We start from the raw sequence: 12379 nt of genomic DNA on the forward strand, positions 1-12379 counted from the left end.
ACCGGGGCAGCTCTAACAGGGCAGAAATTTGATGAATTGCCTTGTTGGAAAGGTGGCATCCTATGACAGACAGTGCCACTTTGAAAGTCACTGATCTCATCAGTAAGGCCATTCTACTACCAATGTTTAACTATGGCGATTGCATGGCTGTGTGCTCGATTTTATACAATTGTCAGCAACAGGTGGGGCTGAAATAGCCAAATCCACTCATTTGACGGGGTGTCCACATACTCTTGTATATAAGAATATGGCCACATTTAGCCTGTGTCTATGGTTTGTGATCAATTGGTAATTTTCCCCCTAATAACTAGCCTAGGTCAGATTCCAAGCTACTCAAGTATTGGATTGCTTGTATTTTTCATAATTGTCTTGCATCAATTATCTAATAAAAAACAGGTAACCAGTAAAAGATGGTGTGAAACATGAGAGAATCAATTGTTTAATGAAAAAGTAACAAATTACACCACTCCTCTTTGCCCCTGCTCTTAATAAATCTCCCACACACCACTTTAACCTTGTTCCCTGTGATTAAAAAGTATGATGACAAATCAAGCCATTGCACCCATCTATAGGCTGTTGACAACCTCAAGCATCTGATAAGACTTGACGTAAGGAATACATTGGATGGAAACAATATACTTATCACAGAAACCTAGGTAAAGCAGCTTACTATACAATATTGGCAGTACAAACAGTTTTAGATCCACAAGACGGAAGTCAACAAGGTCCTGTGGATAGGGGCATAGGATCAGTTCGCAATCAGGCCAGAGATGCAGTCGTGTACATACAGAATGGTCCAGGGTGAGCGACTTCTTTCTAAACACAAAACAGCTACAGCATTGATTGTCTTAATGACACAATGCCTACTGTATTCGTCAAGAGCAGAGGGAGAGCAGGTTTGAGTACTGTACGCAAGTGAACATGTATAAATCCCCCAAAATAATAGTCGTCACAATTCAACAAAACCTGTTGCAGCAGTGGTTTATAAACACTAAAAAGTAGAAGAGGGTTCATCATTCAGTTGTTCAAAAGGGCAAACATCACTTGGACAAGACCTTACGGTTGGTTGAAGGTTGAAGAAATCAGTTTCAAAGACTGTCTACTTCCCCCAAATCCTGTTACTCTGGATAATAGGTTCAGTTTCGACATGGATAGCCCACCCTAAATACATGCATAATGTGGAAGTACAGTAAATGCATGTATGAAAACCTTTTAACAAGAAAATCTCCCTGGCTTCCTAGTTAGCTTGGTCAGTAACTGCTGTGTACTATATCTAAAGCAGCTTATTCATCTTTCCCAATAAGCCCCATTCAGGAAGCTGATGACATTTCAGGACACTCTTTTCCTCAATGTCAAGTATCCAAGATAGCCGCTATTTGGGGACCTGGTTTAGGTGGTATACGTTCAAATATTATGCCCATTTAATTTAATTGGAATGTTCCAGTTGTAGGCTAATATACTGATCCAAAAATACCCTTCATTTAAATCCAGGAAAATGCCCTACCACTTAACTGTCTAGTTCTATTGTGTTCAATCTGTGATCTCTGACAGTACAATTAAAGGCAAAAGTAAACATTACAAATATTGGTGTGGAGGCCGTTCTTGATTTTCGTTTTAACTAATGGACAGATTCAACAGTTAACAGCAACTTAAACACACATTGTTTTGGGTTGCCTTTTTGTGACTAAAAAGGGAATGAACTGCGCAATTATAATGGACTACAACTACCAGTCATCTGCCTTGCTTGCAAATGTCTGACCTATGCTGATGAGGACTTTGTATAGTTCAGATCGTCATCATCCTCCAGTTGGTTGGTGTTGAAATGCAACTCCCTATTCAGGTTCTCTTTGGAACAAATAGTCCTGTGAAAGCTCTCACTCATACTCTCACTCATACTCTCACTCATACTCTGCGATTAGCACCATCATGTAAATTCCAACCAGCATCGCCAGGATCTCCATCACCGATTGGCCCAGACTAGAGCGCCCAACCAGCAGCTCAGGCAGGACCGTCACTGTGGCGATGTACACAAAGCCACCTGCGGTGAATGGCAAGATCCAGGCTGTGGCGGCCGCGCCCACCCCCTCAGCCAATAGGGAGCAGGCTGTGCCGGCAAGAGCCCCCAAGGCTGTCAGCAGCTGTAGACACATGGCCTGATAGGAAAGAGGAAGTTGTCAATGGACATCTCTACCTACAGAGACTTTCTGATGCAGGTTGTTCAAACAGAGAAGACACACAAATCTTACAGCTGCCACCATGTGTGAATAGGCTTTGTGTTGCAGTCATGACATAACTTGTACCGAGCATGTTTCAGTACATAGTCAAGCACATTTCCATTTCCTGTGTGACATCAGTATGTGTAACATCAATTGTTATGAAAAGCTGAAGCTTGTGCATTACCTTCTTCTTGGTGCAGCCAGACTGGACGAGGATGGCAAAGTCGCCAATCTCGTGGGGCACCTCGTGCAGCAGGATGGTGAGAGTGGTGACTGTGCCTACTGCTGGGCCCACCAGGAACGATGCCCCGATGGCCAGCCCGTCAGTGAAATTGTGTGTGAAGTCAGCAGCCAGGTTCAGGTAGCCCGATACCTTGATATCTATATTGACAGGGACGTCAAACTTCAGCACAGAACGTATGTACTCTAGTCTAGAGCGCCTGGTTAAATTGTGCTTAGGAGCATTTTTTTAACTCCCTCCATTGTTAAAGTACAAATAAATAGATGTCAATTGTTGTAAAAATGTTAGTGTACTACATTTACTATCATATATAAAAATATTGAATTACTTTGACATATTTAATTGTTATATTACGCTCATTTCCCTATGCTGGACAAAACATGTTAGTACCTTACACAAGCTTGCATTTTCAACACGTACAATATAGTGGAATTATATACATCCTTTTTTCTTCAGATTGGTCATGTTAATATCCAAGTTTACAGTCATCACGAATGTATTAAACGGATCGCTTTAAACAGATTTGGTACCATTGATTTTGTGATACGCGCCTGTCAGTCGCAGGACTTACAACAGCGTTCTAATTTTAAAGCTCAAATGGCCCAGAACATTTTGTGGCTCTCTGTATAAAAAGTTGATGGCCGCACACCAACACACTGATTTGAGATCCAAACTATCACCTAAATAACAGCCAACCCTTGTCAGTGTTGATATCCTAAGCCGGGGGTCGCGATTCGTTGACGTTAAATAACAAAGCAACTCATTTGTTTCTGCCCTGTTTCAGCAGCCTCCCAGAATCTCCATCCGATATTCTAGAATTTAGATGATTTTGAATCGTGTTAGTTTAAACAGCGCATACACACCGATTGTACTGATTCCAACTTGATATCGATGGAGGTGATTAACAAAACAAATTGGCGTTACACTTACCACGTTGGCAACCGACTTGAATCAAACTGCAACACTTCTAAATGTAGCTAAGCGTCTTCTACAAGTTGTCCTCTAACCCAGGGGTTCCCAAACTTTCACTCGGGGCCCCCCTTCCAGCATTGGGGAATATCCCGCACCCCCCTCCAGTTTCCATGTGGTTTTTGAGTTGTCGTAGTTTCAACAGCACATACAACTTGCTTTCCCCCCTAATCGTTATGAGTGATCTATCAATTTGGTGTGTGTGCAGTTTATAAGGTGTCCTTTAATAAAAAATATAAAAAATGTTTATAAGTAATCTGATTACTATTCTTGCACATGTGTGTAGATAGTACATTTTATTTTTACAATACATCAGGAACTGTTTCTACATATTGGTTATTGATTTGGACACATTAAAACTGTTATGACATTGGGCTATTTCTCAAAATGATTTGCCACCGGAAACGTATGTTTTAGGAATATAAATGTAACTTTCGATATTCATTTCAAATGGTATTCTACTTAATCTGGTAAAAATTGCTGAATGAGTCCAAAAACATGCTGTTTGAGATTTATTTTGGTGTACCAGAAATCACCAAAATGTCTTTGCCCTGCTTAATATTGAGAAGGGAGAATGGACAATAATCGCAACAGTTACACGCAATAACAGAGAAACAGGATTGATTGGAGGCTGGTAAATGAAATGCTGTCAAAGTGCATATTCTCTTTGAGCAAAATTGGTTTTGAGATTTTAAAAACGCCATTTCAGTAAAGGCAAACTGCCCACTAAGAAATTAAGTGGCAATTAGTCAACTCTTCTTACCTGTAGTTTTCTCATCTTTGCTTTCTTTTCCATCTTTCTCACCCTTATTTTTTTCCTCCACGTCACTCTCCTTTGCCTTAGGAGCAGCTGAAAATAGGAGAAAAAAAATACATGTGCATAACTCTATGGTGTACTGACCATCCCCCTTTATTTAACAAGGCAAGTCAGTTAAGAACACATTCTTATTTACAATGACGGCTTAGAAGAGTAGCATCAAATCCCCTAACCATACAGTAGTAAGAGGAAAATCTCAATGAATCAATGTTCAGAATGGACCCAGAGGTCATGTTACAAAACTAACTAGCTGCTAGCCTAAAGATTTGGCTACATTCACTAGGTCTAGGGGTCCTAGGCCTAGCTAAATTAAATCTGTAACCGGATTTAACCTGTGAATGTATGTGAGAGGACAGACTATGTGGACCATGTGGTATGCATGTGCCCAAGAGACAACCACTTTACCTGGTTCCAGGGCCTGCTCAATCCTGACACATGAGTCAGCTAGCCCAAGCAGATTATCATTTGTTCATGGTGACAAAATAAATATTTAGAAAAACAAAAGTACAAAAAGGCCTACACCAAAACTAAAGATACCATCTCACACTGATTGCAGATCCTTCCTAATTGCTCACCCCTGTGTGCTTATCAAGGCTTCACAATACTTTTTGGCAGAGCTGCTGACCTCTGGGGATGGAGTGTGGGAAGTGGTAGTGTAGTGCAACTATGCTCCTAAACCCTAAACTAAGAGCGTTGGGTCAGTAACCAAAAGGTCGCTGGTTCTAATCCTTGAGCAGACAAGATGTAAAATCTGTCGACATGCCCTTGAGCAAGGCACTTAAACCTAATTGGTTCTATAAGTCACTCTGGATAAGAGCATCTGTTAAATGACTAAAATGATCATTTAACTACCTAACCTATTCCATAACAATAGACATGCAATGCATCCAGTTCATTCAGAAAGTATTCAGACCCCTTGACTTTTTCCACATTTTGTTACGTTACAGCCATATTCTAAAATTGATTAAATTTTTTCCTCATCAATCTACACACTACACCATAACGACAAAGTGAATACAGGTTTAGACATTTTTGCAAATGTATTTTTTTTGTTGAAATACCTTATATTTTTTAAGTATTCAGACCCTTTCCTATGAGACTCAAAATTGAGCTCAGGTGCATCCTGTTTCCATTGATCATCCTTGACATGTTTCTACAACTTGACTGGAGTCCACCTGTGGTAAATTCAATTGATTGGACATGATTTGGAAAGGCACACGCCTGTCTATGTAAGATCCCACAGTTGACAGTGCATGTCAGAGCAAAAACCAAGCCATGGAGGTCAAAGGAATTGTCCGTAGAGCTCAGAGACAGGTTTGCGTCGAGGCAAAGATCTGGGGAAGGGTACCAAAACAATATGTGCAGCATTGAAGGTCCCCAAGAACAGTGGCCTCCATCGTTGGAAGAAGTCTAGAACCACCAAGACTCTTCCTAGAGCTGGCCGCCCGGCCAAACTGAGCAATTGGGGGAGAAGGGCCTAGGTTAGGGAGGTGACCAAGAACCCGATGGTCAATGACAGAGCTCCAGAGTTCCTCTGGAGGTGGGTGAACCTTCCAGAAGGACAACCATCTCTGCAGCACTCCACCAATCAGGCCTTTAATTGTATAATAGCAAGACGGAAGCCACTCCTCAGTAAAAGGCACATGACAGCCCGCTTGGAGTATACCAAAAGGCACTTAAAGGACTCTGAGCATGAGAAATAAGACTCTCTGGTCTGATGAAATCAAGATTAAACTCTTTGGCCTGAATCTCAAGCATCATGTCTGGAGGAAACCTGCCACCATCCCTACGGTGAAGCATGGGTGGCAGCATCATGCTGTGGGGATGTTTTTCAGCAGCAGGGACTGGTGGCTAGTCAGAATCGAGGGAAAGATGAAGGGAGCAAAGTTCCTTGATGAAAACATGCTCCAGAGCACTCAGGACCTCAGACTGGAATTCACCTTCCAACAGGACAACAACCCTAAACACACAGCCAAGGCAATGCAGCAGTGGCATAGGGACAAGTCTCTGAATGTCCTTGAGTGGCCCAGCCAGATTCCGGACTCAAACCTGATCGAAAATCTCCGGCGATACATGAAAATAGCTGTGCAACGACACTCTCTATCCAACCTGACAGAGCTTGAGAGGCTCTGCAGAGAAGAATGGGAGAAACCTCCCAAAAATCAGGTGTGCCAAGCTTGTAGGGTCATACCCAAGAAGACCCGAGGCTGTAATCGCTTCCAAAGGTGCTTTAACAAAGTACTAAGTAAATGGTCTGATTATTTATGTAAATGTAATATTTTAAGGTTTTTTTTATATCATTATGGGGTATTGCTTTGTCATTATGGGGCATTGTCTAGATTGATGGGTTAAAAACAATTTAATCCATTTGAGAGTAAGGCTGTAATTTAACAAAATGTGCAAAAAGTCAAGGGGTCTGAATACTTCCAAATGCACTAAGTGGTCAACAGGAGGGAAAAAAATGCATTGCACACAGAGGGATCATTTGAGTTATAGTAAAAAAATAAAGCTCATGTTGAATTGATATAGCAGGTGCACATGCATCAATTCAAATTGGCCTTTTGTTTTTCCCCTGTGCTACAAACTCCAATTAAAATGGATTACCCACCGTGAGAGTGTCCATGTCCATGTCCTTCCTTCAGGAGGCGAACAAATTTTTCCACCACCAGGAAGGCCACAATTCCTCCGAGGACCCACAGCCCTACTGACATCATGTGACCATGGGCGGCACCTACAGGTATGATAAGGAGCACCGTCAGGGACATGCTGTTTGCCAAAATGGGGGCTGAATGATCAATGGGTGAGTGAATCATCGTCACCTTACGCCCTACAATTTGCAAACACTCCGACGAGACCATCATGTCAATACCACCAGGCACTTGGTCTCTCTCTGCAATTGCATTTATTCCATTCTCAAACGCAACTGGACCTACACTTGATGGCATCCTTCCATTATCTCAAACTATCGAAAGACTCAGCTCGTTTTATTGACAATGGTGCTGGCTCCGCCAAGTCCTCACGCATTGGGCAACATATATACTGTTATGCTTTTATCGTTGATCTCTGGTAATGTCTCAATCTCGCTCAATTAATTCATGTGCTTACAAGACAGAATCCCAGAGCACCTAACAAATCAACTCTATTGGACATTATTCTAACGAATACCCCTCACAAATACACATCAACTGGGATATTCTGTAATGATGTCAGTGATCACTGTGCAATTGCTTGTGTTAGAAATACAAAAATGGCCAAAGCCAAACCCGGTTATATTTTTAAGACATTTTAGACAGTTTGATGAGCAAGCATTCTTACATGATCTGTACCATAATATTGACAGAGTAAGTCTGATTCCCGATGTTGACACTGCCTGGGACTATTTTTATATGAAATTTGTGTCCATTTGTGATAAGCATGCCCCTGTGAAGACATTTAGAATCAGTGGAAGGGCCAATCCCTGGTTTTCAGATAACTTGGCAGAATTAATTAGAAAGATGTCTCTTGGGCTCAAGCCAGACATACAAATGCTCCTGTTGACTGGGCCTCCTTCAGAGCTCTAAGAAACAAATGCACAGGATTGATCAGGAAGTCCAAATCATATTACTATTTAAATGTAGTCACAGAGAACCTAAACAACCCTACCAAGTTCTGGAAGCTAATCAAATCAGTGTCAGGTTCTAATGTAGCCTCTAGCCTTCCTGACCATTTAATGATGGATTCTAATGAAGTGAAGGATAAAGCCCATATTGTAGGGGTTTTTAACAAGCACTTCATATCTGCTGCTTCAGTTTTTGATAATGGTGGGGCCCAGGCCTCGAATGTAAGCTCTGTTACAGTCAACTATGATATAGGCCATTATGTGAACCATTTTAACTTTGTGCCTGTTTCTTATGCTGAGGTCTATAAAGCACTAAAGGCAATAGACACTAAAAAGTCTGCAGGTGCAGACAACCTGGACCCCTACCTCTTAAAGGTAGAAGCTGGTATTATTACTCAACCTGTGGCTCACATTTTCAACTTGAGTCTCTGGACCAATTTCATACCCAGCATTTGGAAATCAACTTATGTCCTCCCATTGCTAAAGGGTGGAGATCCCTCAGATGCTAATAACTATCGTCCTATCTCCAAAGTCTATGAATCCCTAGTGAACTCACTTAAAAACATCTTAATTGAAAAGAACATACTGAGTAGGGTTCAGTCTGGCTTTAGATCGGGGCACAGCACCACAACTTCAGCTATGGCAGTGGCAAACGACATCATTAATGCACTTGATAAAAAGCAACATTGTGCTGCTGTGTTTGTGGATTTATCAAAGGCATTTGATTCAGTTGACCATGAATTGTTGTTAGCGAGACTCAGTAACATTGGTCTCAGGGAAGGGGCACTAAATTGGTTAAGAAACTAACTTTCTAACAGAACACAATGTGTATATACTGACAATCACAAGTCTGGCTTTTTTGCGATTAATAGAGGTGTGCTCCAGGGTTCCATTTTAGCTCCTGTGTTGTTCTCCCTTTATATTAATGATTTAAGAAATGGGTATGCAGATGATAAAGTCATATTCATGTGCTCCTCTGGTTCAGGCTGTTGAAAAGCTCCAGACTGCTTTTTCGGTCACTACACTACTCCCGCTATGGTCTCAAACTGGTCTTGAATGTAGAAAAAAAAAACTAAGTTCATGACCTTTACCAGAGCTCGCACTCAGCCAGAGAAGGTTAGCATTGTCACATCTGGCGGCTTATCCATTGAAAAAGTGTCATCCAACAAATACCTATGGTTAGATGACAAGTTGTCATTTAACGTTTATATGGATAATCTTGTGAGGATAGTTTAAATTGAAAATGGGTTTTTATTTTCGTAATAAGGCTTGCTTCCCACTTATGCCTAGAAAGAAGTTTGTTCAGGCCACTTCTCTCTGTAATTGATTATGGTGACTTGTTGTATATGCATGCAGCCTCCTGTCTTACCGAGACTGGACTCTGTTTATCATGCATCCTTGCGCTTTATTACAAAGCCAAGTCACTCACCCACCATTGCACCTTGTACCAAATGGTAGGTTGAACCACACTTTATATGCGCAGAAAGCGAAAATTTGTATGTGTTCATCTACAAAGCCCTTTTGGGTAAACTCCCTCTAACTCTGTAGTCTGGTCTCCACCACCAGCAGTTACCATACCTGGTCTGCTAGGTGGTTGCTACTTAAAGTCCCCAGTACATTCACAGTATTAGGCAAGACTGCCTTCTCTTCTTGTGCACCAGAGGCATGGAAAATTCTACAATCCATGCTTCATCTAGATATACGTTAGTGCCACTGAATGAATTTAAAATATTGATGGGAGACTGTTACGGAGGAGTGTAAATGCATTTTTTTTAGGCTGGATCATGTTGTATGGTTTTAATTCTGTAATGTATTGATTGTTGCTGCCTTCTTGGCCAGGTCTCCCTTGAAAAAGAGACTGAAAATAATTGGGCTTTTCCTGGTTAAACAAAAGGTTAAATTAAAAAATATATGTAATGTATCAGCTGGATAATACGATGGTGTTCGTAAATGTTGATATACCATGTGAGTGGCCATGATCCTGTGATTCTTCACTGTCATGTGAGTGGCCGTGTCCCTCGTCTCCATGGTGAGAGTGAGGCACTGTGTAAACAAGTGAGAGATAAGAAAGAATTACAATGGATATCAGACTGGCATGACAACATCCGTTTAACTACAAACCAATAAATATGTATTTTTTGGCTGATTTTAGAGGTTGTATTTCCTTCACTGATTATTCTGTGTAAAGATTAAATCCCAGAATCATACCTAAAAAGATTAATTCCATCAATACCAAAAATATTCAATAAACTAGATAGGAAATCAATTATTTTCACTTAATTAAGAAATCTACCGTGACAACAATAGTTTAGGGGAAAAGGTGTGGAATGCCCTCCCTTCACTTCAAGTAGTTGTGTGATACTGACACTAACCCAGGGCGTGAGGGATGAGGTGCAGGAAGGCATCTCCCAGCAGGCCACCAGAGGCAAAGCTCAACAGCACCTTAAGGAGGTTCTTGTTCTGGTCTGTATTGGACTGGACCGGGATCAGGAAGAGGATGAAGAAGGGAGCAGCACTGATCAGCAGAGTGGCACCGATGGCCTAATGGTAAGAATAGGAGAGAAAAACAGACAAAGGTCAAAATAAAATAATCTCACTTGATAAGGATGGATGTTTTGAGTTCCAAGTGTATCAAACCAATGTAATCGACTTCATCAAATAAGGAAAGGCTATTCCCTGTCTACAAAAGTACTTACATTCCAACCCATTCAATAATTGAATGCCAAATATATACATTCCAATTCAATTGACAGTACCTAAATAGTTGACCTGTTGAGTCGTGCTGACCAGGGCATTTAAATAATGGTAAAATAGTGTCTAACAAACCTAACCCTCTTGAACACGGCAAATAAAAATTTTAACTTTATAACAGACGCATTTCGACTGCAGTCAAAATCGACAGAAAGTTATTGACAGTACACTGCAGTGAGGTTGTCTGGTCCAGTAGTCAAAACCAGATGAGTCAATAGAACTCTAGACAAAACGTAGCAACAGACTCACTGGCAAAGGGAAATGTTTGTAGAAAAGTAATAGGCAGCCTGCGTTTGCACTGGGACTCAGTAGGAAAGTCAAGAGGTTGTTTGAATGAACAGGAGGGATACCGACTGACAAAGATGTGACATTTTGCATATGATTTGATATAAGGTAGGCCATGATCACTAATGGACATCTAAATGTAGCACGGGATCTGGACAAAAATCATGTATCAAATATCCACAATAACACATTCATGTCCCTCATGTATGGCTCCAAGGTCTCCACTGACAATACCTGCATCCAGAGCTCCACTATGTCCCTCTTCTCTCCCTCCCTCTCTCCTCCATGGGTGTGCCCGTGTCCACTCTCCTCATGCTTATGTCCATGGTCATGTGCGTGACCGTGGTGTGACGACTCAGCTGGGGGCAGGTTGGCCTCAGCACTCCACTTGCTCGCCCCGTGGTGCAGTTTCTGACTGCCATGGGAGTGACCATCGCAACCGCCGCCCCCGTGCGAGTGTGCATGCCCATGGTCATGAGAGTGGCTATGAGCAACAGTTAGCTGGGTGGCTAGCAACAGCACTGCTCCCGAGAACAGTGTTAACGCTAGCAGACGTCCATGGGCCATCTCACCTAGAACAGACACACAAAGGGAATATCTATGGTTACAGTAGCCTGCCTTAGTACAGCAACACTAGCTTCTTATATCAACAGCTTCATTTCATCATGATTGTGGGTAGTTACAGTGGATGGGTTACACTAGCTAGTTACCATACATCACATTCACACTATCAAACACTCCATTGACATCCCATCTGCTAACGTTACACCCAACAGCATTCCCATGGTGGCCTTCTGCTAAGGAAATGGCCCTAACGTTACACTTCTCCATTGACTCCTCGTATAAGACTGACTCAGGAAGAAGGAAAGGGTCCTAAATGGGGAAGTAGCCTTGCTGAGTAGCTAACGTAGCTAGATGCCCTTAAAGTGGTGGATTGAAAGAGATGCGATTGTTGTACCTAGCACGTTATCTAACGTTAGCCACTAACTGTCTGGCTAGCAGCTAACCACGTCGACAAAGATGCATGTGAATGCGATTAAAGGAATGCAGGTGTCGCAGTTTATCTTGCATGCAACGTGCTGTCGGGATAATTAGCTAACTAGCTAAGTACAATAGCAAACAACAGTTGGCTAACGTTTGCGGTGATGACAACAATGTTGCAGTATAAGCGAATTGCCACACACTCACGTGTCTGCTGTAATTATGCTGCGATGATAGTTAATCAAACAAATTCTTCCAAACAGAGCAAAGGGTCTCAAAGGTGTCTATTCATTCTCAGACGTGGCATTAAATCAAATAATTAGAAACCTCGCGTGATTCCATTCGCTGGTGTAAATAAAGAGGACCTGTCATAATATCGCGACATTTATGTTTTTGTAATCTCTCATCCGGACTCAACGATGGTGGGTTGATGAAGGCGTCCAACTCAGACCGTTTACCATTGGTGCACATCGACTGACCCGTATATTGGATGGAGAAAATAAATGAACTTACTCCATGCT

At 41.7% G+C, this 12379-nt stretch overlaps 1 protein-coding gene across 2 annotated transcripts; it reads right to left on the reverse strand.

Moving 5' to 3' along the window:
- Positions 1-409: 409 nt before the first annotated feature.
- ke4 (Zinc transporter SLC39A7) lies at positions 410-12156 on the reverse strand. Of its 2 annotated transcripts, none has more exon segments than NM_001139771.1 (8): positions 410-2153; positions 2401-2597; positions 4190-4276; positions 6852-6974; positions 9804-9884; positions 10214-10382; positions 11112-11449; positions 12066-12156. In NM_001139771.1, coding segments are annotated over 7 exon segments (1245 nt in total). In that variant the 5' UTR covers positions 11445-11449; positions 12066-12156; the 3' UTR covers positions 410-1898.
- Between the last annotated feature and the right edge of the window lie 223 nt (positions 12157-12379).

This window comes from Salmo salar, chromosome 14 (genome assembly GCF_965601325.2).
Source record: "Salmo salar chromosome 14, fSalSal1, whole genome shotgun sequence".
Lineage (NCBI taxonomy): Eukaryota > Metazoa > Chordata > Actinopteri > Salmoniformes > Salmonidae > Salmo > Salmo salar.